The sequence below is a fragment of the Anopheles moucheti genome, chromosome 2, assembly GCF_943734755.1.
Source record: "Anopheles moucheti chromosome 2, idAnoMoucSN_F20_07, whole genome shotgun sequence".
Lineage (NCBI taxonomy): Eukaryota > Metazoa > Arthropoda > Insecta > Diptera > Culicidae > Anopheles > Anopheles moucheti.
Window position 1 is genome coordinate 24,653,848 of NC_069140.1, and position 22,030 is coordinate 24,675,877.

At 44.4% G+C, this 22,030-nt stretch overlaps 1 protein-coding gene across 2 annotated transcripts in view; it reads left to right on the forward strand.

Annotated features, from left to right (window-relative positions):
* The window catches only part of LOC128298009 (headcase protein), a 97,573-nt gene extending 77,407 nt beyond the window's left edge, over positions 1–20,166 (forward strand). For both annotated transcript variants that reach the window (XM_053033737.1, XM_053033738.1), the window contains 4 exons: positions 18,110–18,298; positions 18,941–19,029; positions 19,578–19,677; positions 19,754–20,166. In XM_053033737.1, the coding sequence (XP_052889697.1) occupies positions 18,110–18,298; positions 18,941–19,029; positions 19,578–19,677; positions 19,754–19,927 (552 nt within the window). In that variant the 3' untranslated portion in view covers positions 19,928–20,166. The remainder of the gene's footprint in view (positions 1–18,109; positions 18,299–18,940; positions 19,030–19,577; positions 19,678–19,753) is intronic.
* The last annotated feature ends 1,864 nt before the right edge of the window (positions 20,167–22,030 follow it).

Sequence of the window (22,030 nt, forward strand, 5' to 3'; positions counted from 1 at the left end):
CCGTTAGTTGTATTTTTGTGTGTTTAGTCACAGGCAAAGGTAAATTCGGGGAAGCAGATATTCGCAAATTCGCTGTATACCGGAAACGGATGATGAAAAATGAACGACGAACGCGAAAAGCTTTGTCGTATTGAAGATGGATACAACACAACTGCACCATGCGAAACAAGCAACAGCACACACCAGCAGCAGGCAGTAAAAGGTGTATGTGCACAATGCATTAGAAAAAAGCTCGGTTGGCTGGCTTTCGGTAGACGATGACGAAGCACAAAGCGTGCACACACACGAACACGTCGTAGCATTTCCCAGCGCCAAAGCTGTTTTCCCACCGAATGCGATTTTTCCGCAAAAACCACCCACGAAGAAGAGAACCATGTGGGGGTGGTGGTGTGCAAGAAGAGAGTTGGGCGGAAAAATATGCGCCCAGTGGACGGGGGTGTGGTTGTGTGGGGGGGTCGTCAGCAGGGTGCGGTGGACACCACCAGACGCAGACCAGTCTCGGGAAGGGAAAGGTTCTATGCGGGAGAGCGGTGCGGTGCGGCGCGGCACTATTTACCGACCCGGAACAAGGAACGAAGAAGACTCTCGTTTGCGCTCGGTTCTCGTAATAACGTTATATTTGGCGAAGGTTTTTGACCTCGTTTCGCATTGTACCTTGTCCGCAATATCCTTCGATTGGAGAGAGTGTGTGAGCAGCATTTGGGGAGCAAAATGTACAATACACGCTCTCTCTCTCTCTATCTCTCTCTATTTCCCACCGGGAAATGGGGAAAACTCCATCAGCAAAAGGACGGGGGAAAATCCCGGAAATCTTTCTCTTTTTCGTTCAGTGTGGCGCGCGGGTGGTTTCACTCTTCCGGTTCTGGGTGTGATGATGTTGCGTTGGGGCCAAAGCACGGAGGAATGGAAAAATGGGGTAGGAGGGTTTTGGGCGGCGGGTCTCTCCCCAACAACGTCTGAACGGTGTCTGGGTTCGTTTTCGAAAGCTGTAGGTGTTCGGTTTTCTGTCATTCATCATTGCTGAGAGATTATACAAGAGCGCACCAAGGGGAAGAAGTCGCCGTGGGGGAAGAGGGAGAGAGGGGGAAGGAATGAAAAGCACGGACACACGAAACACAGCGCATAGCTTTTCCACCGACGACGATGGGTGAAGTCCTTTGTGGGCCACAGCTGGATGTGACGCTTTTCCATCGGTGGCGTTCAGTGTATATGGGCAACAACAAAATGGAGTGTGGTTGGGGGGTTGGGTGGTGTGATGATTTCTTTTTTCTTCGAAGAAAGTTACCGAAGATGATTGTTCCGCGCCCGGAACTACTGAATCCTTGGCGAGTGAACAAAACCCTTGGCTGTCAGATGCCATTTGTAATTACGGTGCCTCATAAGAATTTAGTTTATTAGATTGTTTCGGTGTCATATATGTCGCCGGATGCGACAGACAGGAGAAGGAGGTGAAGGCGAAGAACGTGAGCTGGCTGTGGGAGGTCAATATTTTGCTGAGTAATACGAAATATGTTTTGCTATTTAGCGATTTTGGTGCAAGTCATTTATGAATCGAGAAATATTTCTACGCCATTCTGGTGCTGCGTGTGGTGCTTCGATTTATCTTGTAAAAATGCATTATTCGCTATTATTTAATTGTTGCGTTTAGTTCTCTAACCATTGGCGTATGTATTCAATTATATATTTAGTTCACTATTCACGGCATTCAATGCAGGTTAACCACCGGAAACTTGGTATGCATGGCCCTTGCAAGCTCACACATCGTCTGGCTTTCGGTGTTGTCGTGCGGGTTGCCTACCCTACAGGCGCATTCGATGTCCGCATCCCCAGTAATCACGTTCAAACAAAGCGCAACGACGCTCGCTCCGTTCGCTCTGTTTTCCGTTCGTTGTTCGGTGAGTGCCGGGTAGGGTAACTTTACTTTCAATAACATCGTCATCAGCATCAACCGTACTCAATAATCGTTATTGTCTTTCGTGGATGTGTGGTGCGTTGGGCGAATTCTTCTCCCATCGGGACATGTTCGGGGACCGTAACGGCGTAAAAGCACATCTTGCCTTCGCTCCTTGGTTGTTGCGTTGGTTTCTTGCGAAAAATCATTCAACAGTTCCGTTTTCACTCTATCTGCTGCCACACTGAGCACGCGTGGTGATAAATTCCCCCATCGACGAACACAACACAGGACCAATGGTGCTTTTTGCCTTCGTTTTTCCAGCCGGTGGTGGGAACGTGTGTGTGTGGATCTTCGCTATCTTTGTTATTGCTATCAGGACTTCTTCGTGGTGCGGGTGCTGCACTACACAACACACCTGTCCTGTACGCGTTACATTCACGTCCTTGCGTCGTTATCGGACTGTTGATCCTTTATAGTGCCTGATCATCGCACTCAATTCCGCCCGCGGAGGTACGCGCACCCCCGGACGGTGTCGTGTCCTGTCTGTGGCGACTGAAACCATATCGTCTCGTATCATATCTATTTGTTATGGAAAGTAATGTATCCTACGGCGTTCTTCCTTCCTCTCATCCTTGTTAGTGTTGCTTGCGATTATTTTTTTTATTCTTTTACGCAGCAGTTGCAGGAATATTGTGTTTGTGCAACCGCCGTACAGGCGGCTGACGGAAATAGACGACCGTGTTTGGTAATCTTGCGGTAGACAGTTCGTAGAAGGTAGGTGAGAAAGTGGGGGGGGGGGGGAGGGAAAGAAACATATTTTCCCGAAAAGCTGTACTTATCACATCACTTCGAAATGCTATGATGCACACGCGCATATCCCGCATATGAAGAAGTTGGTTTTGATGACAGCGCACAGGCCCTGGGAAAAGGGGACGATACGAAGGCAACCAGCGTAAAGTTGGTTTTCCGGTTTGTGTGCTTTTCGTGCAGGTAAAAATGATCCTTATGTGGGTAGGTGTTTTAATTTGTTATATGTCTTTGCTCCATCATCACCATCACGACCTACGATGGGGGAAGGCGGCGCATATTGGATGTTTTGTAACGCATGGTTTCCCATTTTGGTCGAAGTGGAAAATTACTTTTTTAATCCATTTCACAGACGAACAGAAGTTGATTATTCCAATTTATGTTTTTTAATATTTTGATGTTTGTACTTACGCACCCACCGCATCTGCTTTTTCGATCTCAAAATCAGATGTTTTGTGTGTTGGCATTGAGGAAAGCATGTAAAAATTTGGTCATAAATTATTAAGTCTGTTAACGTCCTCGAGAGGTTGACAGGAAAATGTAGCTTGAAGAACTGATTGAAAAACCCGTCAAACACCCATCCGTTAATAAGGTTTTTTTAGTTTAAATATATGAAGAAAATATTTTAAAGAAAACTTTGTCCTTTTTGATCCAATGCAGGGGTGGATGTGAGACAATCATCCTACACAGTTTAAGTGGCATTATTAAATAGACAATCAGTACTGATAACTTTGAGTTAAGTAATCAACAATACTATAGTGCGCAAACAACGATGAATTAGAAATATAGTTAACAAACGACCTTTTTCTAAACTACTCCTTCCCAATCCATTCATCGTACTCGATGAATTTTTCCATTAAACTCATAATTTCATTAGCTTTCCACTTTACCATTCATTGCCCCTCTGGTTTCGTCTCCTGAATTCTTGTTTGCCCCCCGTTCCAGTGTGGAAGCGCGGTCATGCAACAAACCGACGGGGTAGACACGATAAAGTTAAGTGTCAAGGCAGGTATTTAGAATGAATGGTGAAAACGTGTGCATATGCACGGTGCCTGCCTGCCGCTGTTTGTGGTATTTGAAATTTTTCACTCTCCACCTCCGGTACTGCAAGGGAGCCATTACCCTTCGACCTTATGCGCCCGGGATGGGTGGGGGGTCGAGGACACTGACGCGCAGCGTATGGAGTTTAGGGCAGAGGAGCGCAGACTAACTTTTCCCGCCGGGGCGGGCGCGCGGGTATGACGGTGGCAAACCCTTTTTTGTGTTGCCGCACGCCGGCGAAAAGTCTCATAAATAATACCACATCACACTTCGTCTTCCGTGTGTCCTCCGTCGTGTGCCGCCTCTCTCTGCGGTCGAGTGGGAAAATGCGTGTGCCCCGGTGAGCTTTTTTTTTTCTTTCTCGCGGTTATCGGTGTGTGGTCTTGCCTTTCAATGAACTGCACTTGTGTGTGTGTGGCTTGTTTCTTCTGGTTTCCGTGCTTTGTCTTTTTTTTCGGTTATTTCCATACAGTTTTTTTGTTGGCGATTTTGTGTAGTTGTTGTTGCAAAAATGAAAAAGATCTTTCAACCGGCGGCGGTTGGGACACTCTCTTGCCGTACAGGACAACGACGGTACAGCAAGAGAGAAGACCACCCAACAACAACAACCGCTGTGATGGAGGCTTCCACCAAAACGGTGAGGTCGCCGCATGCCGCCGCCGTTGGGTTAGGGCGATAATGAAAATGAACTGGAAAGTGAAGCGGTAAAACACTCCCAAAAGGATGCTAACTTCTCGAGTGCGCTTCACTCCCCATCCTAAAAATGGTGGCAGGAACCGGTGGTGTGTATTATGCTGCTGGTGAGATATTTGCTCCCAGGGTGTGCTATAGCAAGCAGCAGCACAGGAACACTTCAGCCACCACCATCACCACCGTCACCACAAGGCGCAAAGCAAAGTGAAGTTTCGCTGTTGAAGCTTTGTTTGTGAACCGCCGGTCTAAGGGCGTTCGACCGATTTCCTACCAGGGAGCAGTTCTGGGCAGAGGGAGACAGGTTTCACTCATAGTGGAAGTTTTGACTTGTTATCTGTCGACGAGAAGGATGAGCACAGAGGGAGTCGCATCGTTGTGTATCGTCAAAGACAAAGGAACGGCTAAGCTGCTTCGTCGTCGTCGTTGCGCTGGTTAAAACATTCAACGGTTGAAGTACCTCGTCGAGAGTAAAAGTAGTTTGTTATCACATTTTAATAACGTCAACCTACAATTCATCTACCACCCGCTCGCCACTCGCTCCATTGTTTCCTTGTACCCCTGAAGTTCGGAAGTCTGACTGACACCCCCCGATGGGAAGGGACGCGCACGGGAAGAATGGCATGACAACCGCTCATAAACGTCGAAATGTTGTAAAACATAAAGTGTGGGATTCACTACGACGCTGTCTCTCTAACACCCTCTCGAAAGTGATGCATCCTTCAGTGGTGGCGCGAGCAACCACCACCACCGTATTCCAAGGCGAAATGTGAGATAAATTTAATTTTTCTACAAGCGTTTCCGGAATGTTCTTCCCTCTTCTCGTGTATAAAAGCGAACAATTCCGGTATGCGAGATTCGCTCGGGTGCGATAAATAACGGGTGGTTGCACTCTCTATAATGCATCTGATGAGAAATGCACAGCGAGAATGACGCCACGTCGCCCGCATCCGGTTGATGAGGTTTGTGGTGGTGAGCGCCTAAAAGGTATGCAATCTCTCCCCCCCCGGGTGAGTTGTTGCTAATGAAGGTAGAGGGCGCTTTAGTGTGCACTATTGTCGCCACCATCAGCGCGGTTTGTGTCTCTCGTTAGTGGGAAATCAAATTTAATTAGCCCACTATCACCATCACAGCCACGGTGACACGGTGAATATGGATTATTAAATGTTTTACGCTTCAATAATGTTTCGCCGGTGTTAGGTGGGCAGGTTGGCGAAATTGTTGGAACGTGTAAAGGTGAAAACCATTTTAGTGTTCGAACGTTGCCTCGTACACAGCGTTGGGGAAAGCAGGGAAGCTATACATTCATTGAGTTATTCGTGTGGCCATCCTTTTAATGGGTGTTTGCACTAACGTGGACTGAAATTTCTTATTACCATTAAAGATTAAATAATGCTATAGAGACGAACTTTAATCGAAGCTCTCACCTTCACGTGGTAAAACTTTTGACGATACCACCCTAAGGATAAAATAAATTCGCATAAAACCAATCTTTGTCGTTTTGTCTCTCGTGTCCAATTGCAGAAAAGGGCCAAAACAAAAAAAAAAAAAAAACGTGCGAGTTATAAATTTTACAACTGTCACGTTTGCAATCCACACGGCAACACGGCGGTGATGATGTGTTCTGGTGCGTCGCGAATATCAATGATGTGCAAATGATTGCACCAAATCAACGAGCCCGGACAGCAAATCGGGGTTTTTGTTGGTTTATGACACCTGTGCGGAGTGGATTTTTCCCGATTTTGCCATTCAGCGACAAACCAGCCCCCCAATCACGAGGGGACTGCGTAAAACTTTGCGCATGTTTTACAGCAGCATGCTCTTTTTCAGATTGATCGTGAAAATATTTCCCTTTTTTTGTTTTTGGGGGTATCTTATATTTTCTTCAGCACGGTTGTTCTTCGATATTGTAAAATAAATTTGCTACACGCCAAGTCTGTGGTGGTGCCAATACACTCGGTTTTGTAGCAAGTGGGAGCATGTATGATCCCGCGGATATAAAATCCTTTACAAAAAGCAGCCTTGCCGCCGGCGCATACCGGGAGGCGCACGCCTCCCTGGTTGTTATGAATATTTGAGCAACATTTGCGAGACCCGACTGTTGCGGGTTTATTTATTCTTCTTTTTTTGGTGTTGCCTGGTGTGGCTTTGAATAAGGAACTAACCGACCAAAATAAACACGAGAGAAGGATGAGCAGCGTATATGAGAAACTTAGCATTCGGTGTTGATATGTTGATGGTGCTCTTTGCGTTTTCCACCATGTGGAGTCGGCTTTGGGGAGACGTTTGGATGCGATGAATATTTTTAAAGTATCCGTTTGCTTCTGGGCTGTGTTCTCATGAATGTGAATTAAGTGCTCCTTTTTTTGTGTCGGTACATTAACCAATCTGTTTAACAATTCAGCTTCTGTAGCTTACCTTCAGGTGTGGTACTTTAATTTCCTTGAAATCGTGACGTTAAAGCAATAGAAATAAATTATTTCGTCTCGAGCAATTTTCAAAATTAGCGATGGGATTCATCATCATCATCATCATATTTTCCATTTTTTAAACAACTATTTGCCTGTATATTAGAGATGAGAATAATCACTCTTTTCAATGATTTGAATCTGAGTCAAAGAGTGGGTTTAAAGATTTGAAACCTTTACTCACTCTTGCAGAGTGATTATAATCTAAAGAGTGATAAAACAGTTTAACTCACTCTTACAGAGTGATTATAATCCAACGAGTGATAAAACAGTTTTACTCACTCCTGAGTGAGGTTCTAGTTGCCACAGAGAGTGAGAGTGAGTATAAACGAAAAAGAGTGGTTAAAGGAGTCATACAAACTCTTCGTGCTGATTTATACTCATTCACTCTCTCGAAGGTTTCAACTCACTCATTCACTCCTACTCAGCGTGCACATCTCTACTGTATATTATGGTTCGAATTATGGTACTTCCCATTGGTAATGCTACACCTGTACATTGTATTGTAATTGCACGTAACAAGAGGGGGGAAAGCAGAAAAGCATGAGCAAGTCCGGTAACGATTTATTATCAACACCACCGCCTTCTCATCATCATGCTAATCAAACACTAGCGCTTTCATATCATTGTCGTCTCGTTATCAGCGCACGTTCTTCTCGATTGCACTTGGAATAATCTAAAATTGCGATAGGGAAACTGTGAGCACTCGCACACCATCCGCGCTTCATTCTTCCGTTTTGTTCCGGTGGCAAAGGATATTGAAACGGTGAAAATAATCATGCTAATAAGAACATTGTCCTGCGGTGTATTTGCATTTTCTTTCATTTTTCCCTTCCCTCGGGGAGCGAATGGTAAAGGAGGACGACACGTATTCGATTGGAATGCGACGTGAATGAAATTTTCTCGCTTCCGATCGATTCGATTAAAGTAAAGCCAGTGGTGGTGGTGATGGCATAGCCGCGCTCCGTGTGGGAGTGGTTGGGATTTAGATTGTTGATTTTGCGCTCATCAACGTTCGCCACTTACCAGCGAACCGTGGCGAAGGAGTGTTTTCCCTACCTTTGCTAGCAACCTGTGAGGGAAGGAAGTGGTTGATAGAAGGTGGGAGGGTAGCTTATGCGTGGATGATGGTCTTTGCCCTCTCTGATTAGAATACAACCATTGGGCGTTGTGGTTTTGGTGGCTGGGCCGTGTGTTTACCTATCCATTGAAACGAAGCCGATCACACTCTCCCGGCGATGGCGTTTTGTGCAGAATTGTGCGTATCAGGTGAGCTCGACTAGAGAGCGACTTCTTCATTCTTCCGTCAGGTATGTTTACCGAAGTCAGCTACCGATGTGTCCGGGGATGATTGTGGGGTGAAAGTAATAAAGATAATACGCCAAAATCAACTCATCTTCTCTCGCTTGGCAAAAAGAAAGAAAACCGCACAGTAGTGGGGTGGTGTGGTGTGGTTGAATGTACACAATTTGTTTCAATGAACGTTCCTTGTTCCTTTGGAGCCATGGAGAGGAACCCATCGCGAATCGGGAACAAATCGAACGCGCTGATACACTTTGATGATGGCAGTCGTGATTTAATTTACTACGCTTTTCTTCGATACACCACCGTGTCCAGCCCAGGATGTGGGTTGGCATGCTGTGTTCTTCCGTTAAGACAATGATGAGTGAGGGGGGGACCGGGCCCTCTATGTACGTGTGTAGTACGTTTAGCGAAACGTACGCAAAGGGAAAAGTGATATATTGTCTTCAATCGTGTGATGGCGGCGACGCTGGTAGTTTGTAATAAATTATCGACACCATTAACGGACACAACCGTTCGTATTGGTTGGGATTCTTCGATTGCATTGAATACAACAAAGCATCGAGAGGAGCATTTGATTGAGTGTGAGAGTGTGAGTGTGCGGACTGATAATGAAAGAGATCTTAAATCAGACCGGAGGGAAAATAATTAAAGCGCGTTCTTCGCTAGAGTGCGCGCGTGTGTTTGCTTTTAATCGGTAACGGCTTCCGGTTCCCCTCGCTCCTTGGAGGCTGCCCAAACGGAATGGAGAGAAACAATAGCAATAGAGACAAAGTGCTCCTATTGATCGATTAGAGCACCGAAGGAGTCAGCGCAAGGTGGCAAACACAAGTGTAGGTACGGTTTATATTTGCCCGGGAACGGAACTGCTGGCTGATTGAGTCAATATTGACGACCCAACACCACCAGCATGGTGTGATGTTTCCTTCCTTGATTCAATTTTAACCCCTCGTGCCAAGGAGGGCATTGTCCTGTATGAAGGAAGAGGAATGTGAAGTGCGACAAGCTTCAATGAACTCTCTCCCCCGTCTCATAATTGATGATTAAGTTAGGAAAGTGAAATTTTTCCTTATTCAATTATGTATTCCCTCTTGTGGGAGAGGGATCGGTTAAAGTGAATGCACTTGCATTGTTCAGCATCTCATACTCTCTCTCTGTCCGGTGCATCCGTCAGTTGTGAAGGCGCGACATCACCCCCCAACGGTTCATATTTGCGGACGATGATGATGGGGCTAGGTGTCACGCGGAGAGATCCACCATTTGCATTTTGATTTAAATATTATTCAATCGTCACCTCATCGTAGTGTTGTCGTACCATCGCCATTCGGTTACGTCAAGGTGTTCAACCTCCGGGGTCGCGGGAAAATGACGGAATGGAAACAAATTACGATTATCTAGCAATAGTTTTGGTAAGCTGTGTGAACCCGGTGCTGCCGCGCCATCATACCCATGGGTTTGTGGTTTTGTGGTGCGCTCCTTAAACAGTGTCATTTGAATTCATCAACTGTGAATCACCGGGCGTCTCCATCACCACGATCAACCGTTGGCCGGGGAAGGAGATCTTTTTTTTGCTTCGCTTTCTGAAACCTCCCTCGGGTGACGTGGCGACTATCGAGGTGGAAAATTGTAAACCTTTTTTCTGTAATCTTTATCTCTTTCCTCGGGCGTGAAGTGTAATGCGACGTAAGCGAGATGTAAAAAAGAGGGCTGAGGTTAACCAGCTCGCATTTGTAGATTGCGGGATGGATGGAACAAAAAAAACCACACACACCCCGATAAAGATGAGAAACACTGTGGATAGTGAGTAGTACGTCGGAAGCGTAATGCGGCTCGTTTAAATGCACATCAGGATCCTTCCGACAGGATGATAACAGCATTCATTCGGGAAGGATTGCTGCACTGTGTGTGTCGCCCTGTATGGAATGGATGGGATGGAGTGGATGGCCCTTTTATCGCCATGGCGCCCCGCCGGTATAAATTGCGCAATCCCATGCAAACAACGACAGTGGGGACAGTTGACAGTTTGTTGGGAAGCGATCGTGCGGCAACATGACGACGCCATTGGACAATCCTATCAAATTAAATGCACATTAAAATAGAAACCGTTTTCACGAGCTGTGCGGTTAGTCGTGCGAATGGTTGATGAGATGGTTGTGAAAGTATGTTGTAAATGGTGAGCTGAATATGTTGTTGTTTTTTTTTTTTAAATAAAATTTAGTGATAGAAAAGTTTAACAAAAAGAAAACAAAGCTACAGGAAACTGGATAATGATTTTCAGAACAGAACATGTTTAACATTTGCTCAGTATTATATCAAATTGATGAATTACTCTTGTTTACTGATTTCATGGCATTTACTGATTTACTGATTTCATTTCATGGCAAAGGGAGTTGTTGATGAGTTTTTAACGGTTGCATTGTTGTTACTTGCAAGCTTTGCTAGAGAATGATTTAATTGTAGTTGTGCAGTTGCTTCGGTTCACAAATTGTCTTCACTGTTAGTACTCGAGCATTGTCCGCAAAATTGTGGCAACTCCATCTGTAAATGGAGGGCGTGAGAAAACGAAGGGATCAGCTAAATTTACGAAAATGTTCCACATCTTTCGTCTCGCGTCAGTCTCCTGATGATGGAGCATCATGAAACTTAGCGCTGATATTTCTGGTTTGTCAGCGACGGGATTTGTGAGGCTTTTGTTTGGAAGCCGAAACCACCAACCTGACACGATGGACAAAGTTTAATATATTTATGAAGTTGTATTTTGTTTTCCGTTTCTTTTTTCGGGGGGTTGTCCCAACTCTAACTACACACTGCGTGCCCTTTTTGTTTTGGTTACACACTCCAGTCAAGCAGAGCGTGGAGAGGAGTTCGTTTGTGTCACATTTTGCGATGGTTATGGTTTAAAATTTTGCTCACGCGCTTCTCCTCTACTGTGGCCCAAAAGAATGGCGGTCGTTTATTCTTGTGCTGGTTAGTGTGCTTTGTTACAGGTCGTACATATTTTTAACTGTCGTCGGACGGCGGTGGTGGCTTTACCGCAAATATAAAGGCTTCGTGTCGTCGCGTCAACCGGCAGACGAAAAGCTTGTCTCATAGTGGGTTTGAAATGATTTATGATAGTGCGTTTTGTGATGCCCTTTAAAGGTGATTTTACATATCAGCTTTTGATAGACAACTGAAGTTACACAATTTTTTTTGATTCGTGTAGCTACAAGAAACGAATAAAAATGGCTTTCCAGACAGACAGACAGGAAGACAGTAAAAGTACATGGAATGCGTCTGCCAGTGTCGATTCGGTTGAAGTGTGATGCTTGAAAAATGCAGCATGTTTTCGAAAACCATCGTCTATCGAACTGGCACGGCTCTGACACATGACTGCTAGTGGTGGGTGTGCAATTGCATATCCTGATCCAATGCACATCGGACTGCCCAGACGCTGTTCAACTGTTCGAGCTCACGGTGTTCTGTCGGACGTCAATGCGTATTTGGTTTCGCCGGGAAGAAGAGGGTCGGTGTAAAAACTCGTCCCAGACTCTCGAACATCCGGCAACCGGGCGTCGAACGCTGGTAATCTTATTTCAATCAAGCTTTTGAAGGATGCTTCGTTTCGTGATGTTCCATCAATCCGTTCCGAGTGTTCTCTGCGTCTCGTTGTTGTCAATACACACTCAAACGACGATTCACGATGGGGATGTGATTTTCCAACTATCAAACTTTATCTACTAAAAACTACTTGCCCAACCAACAAGGGGATACAGCAACAAAAGCATTTGTCTACGCTGAGTGACGTGAACAATTCAGGAACCTTTTCTTTTCTGCGAATGCGAATGCGTGTGGATGGAAGAAAAATGTTTATTCTGACACGAAATCAGTGTAGTTTTCTGAAGCCGGAAAAAGAAATTGAAAATGTGTTCTCTTCCGCATTTTTTCCTACTAGAAGAAAGATTTCTTTTCCCGTAATTCTGAACCGAATCCGTCGTACGGCAAAATGAGACGGGACGTTGTGGAAGCAATTCCCACTCTTCCTGATTGTATTTTAACTTTCTCCAATGATTGTTACCATTTGCTGAGGGATATTGCATGGATGATCTTTTTCGTCGTGCAATTCTTGTTTGCTCAGCTTCACATTGAATTGATTTTATTAATCAACTCCTTCAAGCAGAGCAGGGAGTGATCTTCCTCTGCATTGCATTTAACTCCTCTGCTGGCAACTTAACCTAGAACACACAGACACCCTGTAGTCGATGGGGGGCGTCGAAGTGAAATGTTCCATCGAAAGCAGTGTTACACTATTCCCTTGACTGGTTTTATCGTGTGAAAATACCGCTTCTAGGCGAGGCGAGTTGTTCGACCATGAAGCTCCCATGATGATAGTTTTACAGTCACCGTATTCTTCGGGCATGCAGCTTTTCGGGATGATGCCAGCGAGCAGTCCTTCTATTCTAATCGAAACCAACGAGGAGTGAAAATGATGAGATTGAAGGGGGAAAATGGTCGATCATAGGATCATCGACGAAATCAGTATTTTTCTCCACCGCACACCACCATCACCGCCAACAAGAAGCTCTCGTACGAATGAATAAAGTTCAAACGGTAATGTGGCAGCAGATGCTTTCCCGAGCAGCGTCAAAGATTTCCCACTGACGAACGGCAACAAGTTACACGCAGGAAAAACGCGCGTTCCCTAGATAAAACTTTTCCACCCCGGAGTCGGAGCACTACTTTTCAAATCGGTATTTTACACTGTGGTTAGTTTTCGGGGGTTTTGCCACTCACATACCTCACGCGCCAAGCGCCGTCTAGTGTTCTGGTGTCTAGCTTTTCAGCACCAGCACCGCCACACCATAACGGAGTGAGAGATGGTACTAAAACTCACGATGATGACTATCATTTTCGTGTTAGTTTGCGCTTGCTTTCTTGCGTGCTCTTGACGTCTTCGTCGTACGGACGGCGTTCTTTAGCGTTTCCCCCCTGGCAATGGTGTGTGCCAATCACACGATGTGTCGTCACAAGTTGGACAGAAGTTGGAGCACACATTTCATAAAAGAAAATCGGCTCTTTTGAACGGCTAGCTGCCGGTTGTAACAATATGGCACCGGGGTATGCCAGCGAAGAAGGGTTGAGCGAAGTATTTACAGTTTTCTTTTTTAAAAGAAGAACTAGTTTGGGTAAGTAGATTCCTTTTTCTGCTTGCATCGGGGAAGCGGATGACTTTTGTACAATGAGCTGTGGCAGAGAAACGGTTTGAAAAATGTATCACGATAGCGCTCGCGCGCCGATCGAGTGTGTGTGATGTCTTGAAGATGCTCTTGGAATTTATAGTTTGTGAAAAAAGAAAATGGATAGTCTAACGGCAGACAGCAGGAGGAACGTCTTGTTCAAGTAATATCCTGCTGCACGCTTTGGTGAAAAATAGAAGCAACAGGATGCCACACAGGGCACAGCGTACAATAGGGGGATGACATTGATGATGATTTTTATGGTGCATAGCATATATTTATTTTCATTCTACCGGAAAATGTGCATAGACAGTTGCTTCTTGGTTGAAGTGTGGCAGTGGAAACGATGTGTAATATTCTAAATTGAATAGCTGTGGTTAACATGTACATTTTAAGGGGTTTTTTCTCTTACAACTTCACGATATCCTATCGCATTATACTCATAATTCGTTGTTATATTAATGATTATATTATAGTGATTTTTGTGACATCTATTTCAAGTGTATAATTAAATTTTCTTAAAGAACAGCAAATTGTTTAAATTTTCTGACGATCTTTCTAGACCATATTGTTGGACTGGACCCCGAACTGTACTGCTGCCGAAAGAGTACTGTTTTGTTGTTGAAGCTTCCGTATCATGCCCCTAACACAACGCGCTTTCCCCAAAAGCCGTTCGCCGATCGTGGCCAGTGCCACAAAGAAAAGAGTGAGAATGGAAAAGGTTAAGCGATTTTATCGGTTTCGTTGCTCCGAAAAATCCGATAACCATATATAAACCCTAGCAAAAGCGGGGTGGTCTGATGGGGGAAGTCGAGAATGGCGCATTTCCCTCTGCCATTTGATAGCTTGATCCGGGTGGAAGACAACGACCAGTTTTCCAACGGAGCAATGAGCACAACACAACGGGTTCGGGATTTTCTTCGTTCTTATTCTCCTCATCTTCTTCGACCACGGGACGGCAGCGAGAGAGGAGTGGTTTAAAGGACCTCGTTAAAAATGCATAGCATGAGTTTAAAATATTTAAATAGCTGCTACAGCATTTACACCTTTGAAACACCACCCACCCCCCCTCTGCCGCGTGTGTATCGTACGGTCTGTCGCGTTTTCCTTTGCGAATGCATCCAAATGCGCCAGGTGAATAAGCTTTCTTCTCTTTTTACTTTGTGCGCCACGGAAAGGAAAAATAATAAGTCTGATTTGCGAATGGACAAAAAAAAACTGCACAGACAACCACACACAGTATGCCCGTTGCTTCCAGCCAAGAAGGAAAAGGTAAAATTCGTTGTTGACTCCCCGAAAGAAGGAAAGGTATTGCGAGTCTGTGTGTGGGTGGTAAAGCAAAAGATCAGGTGCTTAATGCGCTCGACGAGAATTTAAAATAATATTTATCCTTACCTTTTCTTACCCACGGCTCTTCGATTGGACCACCACCCTCTCGGTGTTTTGTCCGACGCTTGATTTCCATTTGCGTTCTGCATTGCACTGCCCGGTCGCGCCCTGTGCAGCATCTTTTTCTTGGAAGGAAAATGATGGCACTACGAGCAAACAACTCTTCCACCAGTGGAGAAGGAGGGCGACGCTTTACGTGTGGTGTAGCGTAAAGGAAATGAAACGGAAGCTGGTGTATGCTGATAGAAAGTGCTTTGTGTGTACTGCATCTTGAATTGGGTGGAGGTTGGGCGAGGTTTTTGTACATTCATTTAACCCTGCAGTCAGGCGTCGTGATTGTAGGGAAATGAGCAAACTGATACCAGCATTTGTGCTTTACCGGACGGAATTGCACGGCGGATTCTGTTTGTATCGCTGTTCGGATGTTCTTTTTGAAAACCCCCTCATCGAAACAACAACACTGCACCATAATCAAATTTCGGAATCGTTTAATTTTAAGCTTAGAGCGAAATTAACCTTCCATTTTGTTTTTGTGTTGTGCGATCTGCGTGTGCAATCATTTTGTCCGGGTATAAGTGTGTACTTGTAGTTTGATGGTTATTTTTTCGTTCGTTTCGACATTTTCTGTTTGATGCTTTGAAGTTTTCTTTTTTTGTTCTATCGAGAACGGTGAGCTAAAGCTGGTTGGTGGAGATTAGCTAAATGCTGTCGACTGCGAAACAAATCCTGTATGAAACTGATATAATGTAGCATGAAAAATAGAAATAAAAATTATCCAACATTCGTTCGACAAATACAATTTGACTAAGCAGTTCGAATATCTATTCTATTCGAATATCGAAGTATCCTCTATAATACTAGATTTTCAAGTTGAAATGGCCAAATCGGATTCCTTTTTTGATTCGTTTCAAGTTGAACTCGAATGGAAGTTTTCTCAATTCATGCATTTGCAACGCTTTCAGTGCATCTGTCAGTGAGGACTTTGTAAAGTATCGACTTCCTCTTTGAACAAGTGCCAGAGATGTGAGAGATTCCCGAGTTACCTTCGCACCCTCTAGTTCAACTTGAAAAAAAAGTTCATAAATGGCTCAGACTTTGACCTCCGAAAACCCTGTAAGCCATCTGTGGACAGTTTTGTACATTTTTTTTTTGCCGATTTAGAGATAACGTGAGGAAGTGAATGTTTGTTTTCCGCATCCGCATAGTGTAAATGGTATTATTTTAGCTTCATTTCTGTTGTGTTGCAAACCCCCTTTTGTCCTCAACTTGCCGCTGTCTTTTCTAGATCTTATTTCCCAAATTGCATACACTCTGCGAAGCAAATAGAAACAGGAAAAATAAATAAATAAAGATACTTTTCGTCCATGGGTGCATCGATCGGCTTAAGGATTGCCAATGGAGGAAGTCTGCATATGCAGTCGTTCTGGGTATATATTCAGCAGTACCTGGAAAAACCTTTGTTACGGAACGTTTTCATGTAGCTTTCTTATAAAACCGTTTCTGCTTCGCTGTTGTACGGTGGGCTACGCGCGTGTGAGTCGTATTGCCGACCGAACGAGTGCGACAAATTCCAGACACATAAAAAGGTGTAATACTTTCCGCTGAAGATGGCAGTTTTTCCAATTCGATTCGTAGCTAGTGCTATGTTTTTGTTTTTGAGATCCTTTACGCTGCGACGTCTCTGTTAGGAAATTGTAGATTTTGGGGAATTATTATAGTGAACTAGGGAAGGGAATAGAATACAAGATTCAAGCACTAAATGGCAGCCAAAAAGCCAAACCTTGAGTAGCTTAACTAATGTTCTACACCGAAATTTTGGGAAATCTACTACATTAGTATCAAAAATCGCTCTAAAAATAAGAAAATTTTAACGTGTTTGGAGCAAAATCGACGATAGGTCGATAGGTCGGTCTCCATATTTATGCTTTTATTGATAGAGCCTCTCGTACGTAGAGGAGTGTCCATGAACCATTCGGGGATATGGTCGAACGAACAAAGAGACATCAATGTGATTTGAAACTGCGCCATTCTTAATGACGGTATGTCGTGACAATTCATTTGTGAGACAAAAATGCCAACCGTCTGGTTGAGAGGGTTTGTTTTTTCTACAGACTCTCTCTTGCTGGAGTTCTTGTAATTTTTACGATCGACTATTCTGGGTCAATATTCGGCGAAGTTTCCAAGCACTCTCTCTCTCACTCCCCGGGTTTGTTCCGGGCGTGTTGTTAGCGATTCTTTGACTTTTCGTCCCAACTGTTGGCGGCCTAACCGTTGATGCCTTTATGATGTCTACGTTGGAGAACTAGCCGCCGTCTCCCCAAGGGAGCAGAGTTGGTTCCCTGTTGCCGTCTATCAGTCAGAGAAACATCTTCACCTTCCGAAGGATGCCCATATGCCATTGAACCATCGTAACGTTTAATGCCGGTGCCATTGCACGAAAAGCAGCTTTTCGCTTAAGTAAGGAAACGCATTTTAATGAGATATTTCAATTTCCTTTCGAATAGTTCCTCCTAGCGTCCTAGTGCAAGCGCTTCTTGAGCGCATCATAAGAACAGGGAAATGCTTGACACTGTGTGTTTTTCTTTTCTCTCTTTGCTTTCATGAACATTATGCCGGGCTGGTAAAAGTTGTTTATCTTTTTCCTTTAGTACTTGGGCGGTCGTATTCGCTCGATAAGAACCCACCCCCGATCGCGTGTTGGAAAACGGTCGAGAGGTATTAATGAAAAATGACTTTCCACATTGAGATATTCCCGTGCCCTGCCCCCCGTGGGTGGGTGGTAGCAATGCGCTTTCAAAGAAAGCAAAACTTTCTATGTACCTTCTACCACAGCTTTCCCCTGCTCGGCGGCGGTGCCCAAGCCCGCAAGCCAAAACAGATTTTCCAGCAAAATCGTTCTTTGCCCTTTGCACTTAAATGGCCAGGAAATGGTTGTGGAGTGTTTTGAAAAATGCATCGGGAAGTGATAGATTCTTGGAATGCTTTTGACATTTTGCTGTTTGTCGGTGTTCTACCAACCGTCTTGCCTTTTTTGAAGTGTTCAACGCGAGTGTTGTTAGATCCCCTGAGCCGGTGATGAGTAAGGGAAAAAGTAATGGGATTGTATAACTATTAAAACTGTGATAATTTGTTTTGAAAGGAGATTGCAAAAAAATAATACGAGGTGTTTTAAAAATTAATAATTATATCAGGGTTTGTTTAACGACTTTTGATTATTATTCTCCCTCTTACCTTTGTAATTATTTTGTTGTTAATTTAATGAAATTGTATTTAATATATATTTTTCTTTATCTTTCTTAAAGATCGAGGATGAAGGCAATCACGGAAACGACGAAACACGTCTGTTTATTCTGTCTTCGCTAGCCGCACAGCATAAGAGTCGCGTTGCGTGTGTGCTATGCGAGGAACCGATGCTAGTCTTCGACCGCTACCCCCTGGTCGATGGAACGTTCTTTCTCAGCCCGAAACAACACAACAAAGGGTGCATTGAGGTGAGTACACTATGCTTACAGTTTTCTAGTTTATTTCTGTCTGGTAACGGGTAATGATTGAGTCTTGCGCGCTGTAGGTTGGCAGACAAAATTGACTTCCTAGACCAAAATGTCAATGTCACCGATGACCCAAATTTGATAAAGTTTTCGTTTTTCCAAACCTCCGGCTCCGGTGTGTCTGGGGCCGAAACCCATCGCTTAAGTACAAGGAATTTAACGAATGACCATATGACCGCTCAAACGTCCCAAAATCGTATGGTTCGACCCGTCCCGTGATGGTCTTTAATGAGAGCCAGTACATGATTTACTGCTGCTTTTTTGCTGTACAACTCTGAAGCTTTTACTTCCAAAAAAAGAACAAAGACGAACAACCAGACGACGACTGCGCTGGCCCGTTGTTTTGGACGGGGTTGTACGCCATACGATGAATTAATAAACGATTAAGTACGTAACGCTTCCCCAACACAACAACACACCGAACGCGGAAAGGAAGTGTCAAGAAGTGTCGGAACCCCCACAACCGGGGTATGCAAATGGGTTTGATACCGAACCGAACCTTTACTTTATTAGATTGCTTTACCCTAACATGAGAACATCGTCAGGACATGTTATGACTGTGTTGGTTTTCTTTCTTGTCTGCAGGTGAAGTACGAGAATCGTGTCCAATATCTGACATCCGTCTGCATGGCGTGCTTGGAAGGCGTCGAGCCAAACCGTGTCGTACGGTGCAGGTAAATATACAACTTCACTCCATTTTTTATATAGAAGCTGATGAGAATCGATGCGAATCGCGCTGTGTTAAAGAACCAATCGAGAGGAGGATGTAAAATAAACGAAAAACGATCAAACTGCATATTGAGCCCCCAACGAAGGCGGACGGGGGGGGGGGGGTATATGTACAGCCACAACCAGGCGTCTCCATTCCCGGGCGCGCGATGGAATTATCAGTGAATTAATTTCATGGAAATTCTTGTTCTGAACGGTCAATTAACCCGAATATTCATGAGCAATGGTGCCGGTTTAAGCGTTCCCGTTGTGGTAGCACGTTATTAAATCGTTGCCCGATGGTTTCGCCGAGATGATTGATCGATTTCCCAAGTGGTTGTTTCATTAATTGCATGCATTGCATGTAGCAAACGATTGATGAAGCTAATTTTTTAATTGCATACCGTCATTAGGGATCGTCTTGTCCTTCGTTCATTTTTTTTCTATTTTTGCGCTTTTATTTTATGGTTACCAACATGTGATTTGTTACGATTCATTTATTTTTTCCCCGCAGATTTTGTGTGAATAAGTGGGACGGTTCATCGCTTGTTCTAGGAACCATGTATTCTTATGACATCTTCGCCGCTATGCCATGCTGTACGGAACGTTTGAAGGTAAGAGTTAAGCGAGTTAGTCGCATAACGGTGTGTTGTTTAACTGATTGTTTTTGTATCGTTTTATTTGAAACAGTGTAACAATTGCTTCAAAATGATGCTGTCTCCAAATCAACGGCTGAACTTCTACAGTGACTACAGCCACAGCGTGTCGTGTCCGTACTGTTCGGCCCAGGACAATCACTTTGTAAAGCCGCTGAGCTACTGCTACACCAAGCAGCCGATGCAGTTTTTCCAGCACTGGCCATAACATGAGGCCACGTTGGAATCACCAAAGTCGAGCGTGAACAGTGGCTCGCTGGCGGATAGTACCGGTCGCCAGGAACAACAGTCACCGTTCAACGGATCGTCCGCTTCGTGCACCGTATCGACGAGCGCGCTTGCTGATAAAGTGGCCGCCGATTCCGCGGCAATGAATTCGTTCATCCAGGAGCTGCGTCATCTCAGCAACAGCAGCACCATCAGCAACATTAGCAGCACAAGCAACGATTCGGGCTTCTCGACTTCTTACTGTGGTGATTCCAGCGTCGGCAGTGGCCGGGCCGCTGCCACCCTTGGTAGCAACGTACAGCAACAGCATCAGCTGAACAACAAACCAATCGCAGCAGGTACTGTATCGAAAACTGACTCTACCATTAACCCCGCATTGTCCAACATCATCTGGGGCAATAAATCGCTTTGGGGTCCTGCACCACCGTCAACGTCAGTAGCAGCAGCAGCAGCAGCATCTTTGGTGAGTCCCTCAGCAGCATCGCTAAAATCGGCAATGGTTCTTCCTAGTGCAGTTACAACAAACCCTACCTCGAACGCGTTGTACACTAGCTTAAGTAAAGAATTGTACACCCCCTGGACAACATCCACTGCCAACATGGCACCGTCGACGTCGATGGTGTCGTCACAGATGCAGCAATTACCCTGCACCACCATATCCCAACACAATGATTCCGCATCAACCCTTCCCAAAACCATCCCATCCCTCACCCCCGGCAATATTGGTACGAACATCTGGGAAAGTAAGCTCGGACTGGTCAGCGGTCCTCAGCAAAGCCTCGAGCCATTAGAATCTATCTGGTCGGCACCGGAACTTGCGACAGCTGGCACTAATGGGGAAACTGAACATGGTACTACTGCCAGTGGTCAGAATGTTTGGCCATCCGATGTTCCTTCCGGTACTCGAGAATCTTACATGGTTGGATCTCAGTTCCTGCGAACACAGGAATCGATAAGTGGTAGACTGGCTGCTACCGGTAATGCGATCGATACTATACCAAAGCTTAGTTCCCTTTGGACACAGACACCGTGGACCTCCGGTGTGAATAGTACCGCCGCGATCAATGGCAGCAATATTAGTGTCCTGCGATCGCTGCGTATGGGCGAGTCTGCCTGTGCTGCCATTAATTCGAGCAGTAACGGCATTACCAAGGACGCCCATACAAGCACTGGGACCGTAGACAAAAATGACACATCCGCCAGCAGTGCGTTCATGACGATGGTTTCGGATGATGTCATAAATTATCTGAATATATTTAATTAGACAATTTGTTTTTGTTTTTTTTTTTTTGCAACTGGTTTTTCTTTTATTGTTTCCAGTCTCCAGTTTCTTTGACGCGAAAGTGTACCTCACTTTTAGAGCAATTTTGTTATTTAGTTCTATTTTATTGGTTTTGTTTCCAAATGTCTTTTTCCATGTTTTTTTTTTCTCAGCATAGCAATGATTCGCAAGTTGTTCGTTAGATTGTTTAGTTTTTTTTGTTTTTATTTTTCTGATAGATGCTTTGGAGACATGTTCTGTTGTTTGTCAAAAACTATTTACACTATTTTTTGTTTATTTAGTACAACTTATCTCAATCGAAAGCCTTCGTTCACCGCGTTTTTAATACCATACAGTTATTCTAGCGTAGTGTAGGGAGTTTAAAAACAATTTGAAGTTGTAAGTGCATTGGTTCAGTATCGTTTCTTCCTTTAGTGTGTAAGAATTTATCAACTGTCTCGCAAAGATGGTCGTTTTTAGTTGTAAGATGTAAAGGTGTACTATATCGCCGTTTCGAATAAGTGAACAGAGCAAATACGGAGTTACAGTTAGGTAACATACATAAGCAAAACTATATGTTTATGTGTCTTGTAACAGTACGTTAAGCGACATCTACCACCGCTGCACATAAATTACATGAAAGTAAGCGAGTAATGTTTACACTATTCCAGGGTTATGGCGCACGGTTAAGCATTTTAACATTATAGCGCTTTTGTCCCTTTAAATACTAGCCATCAACTTTGAATGATAAGAAAAAACGAAACAGCTATTTTACTGTTTTTAGTTTTATGTACTTCGTAACCTCAGGGACTATTTCTGTCC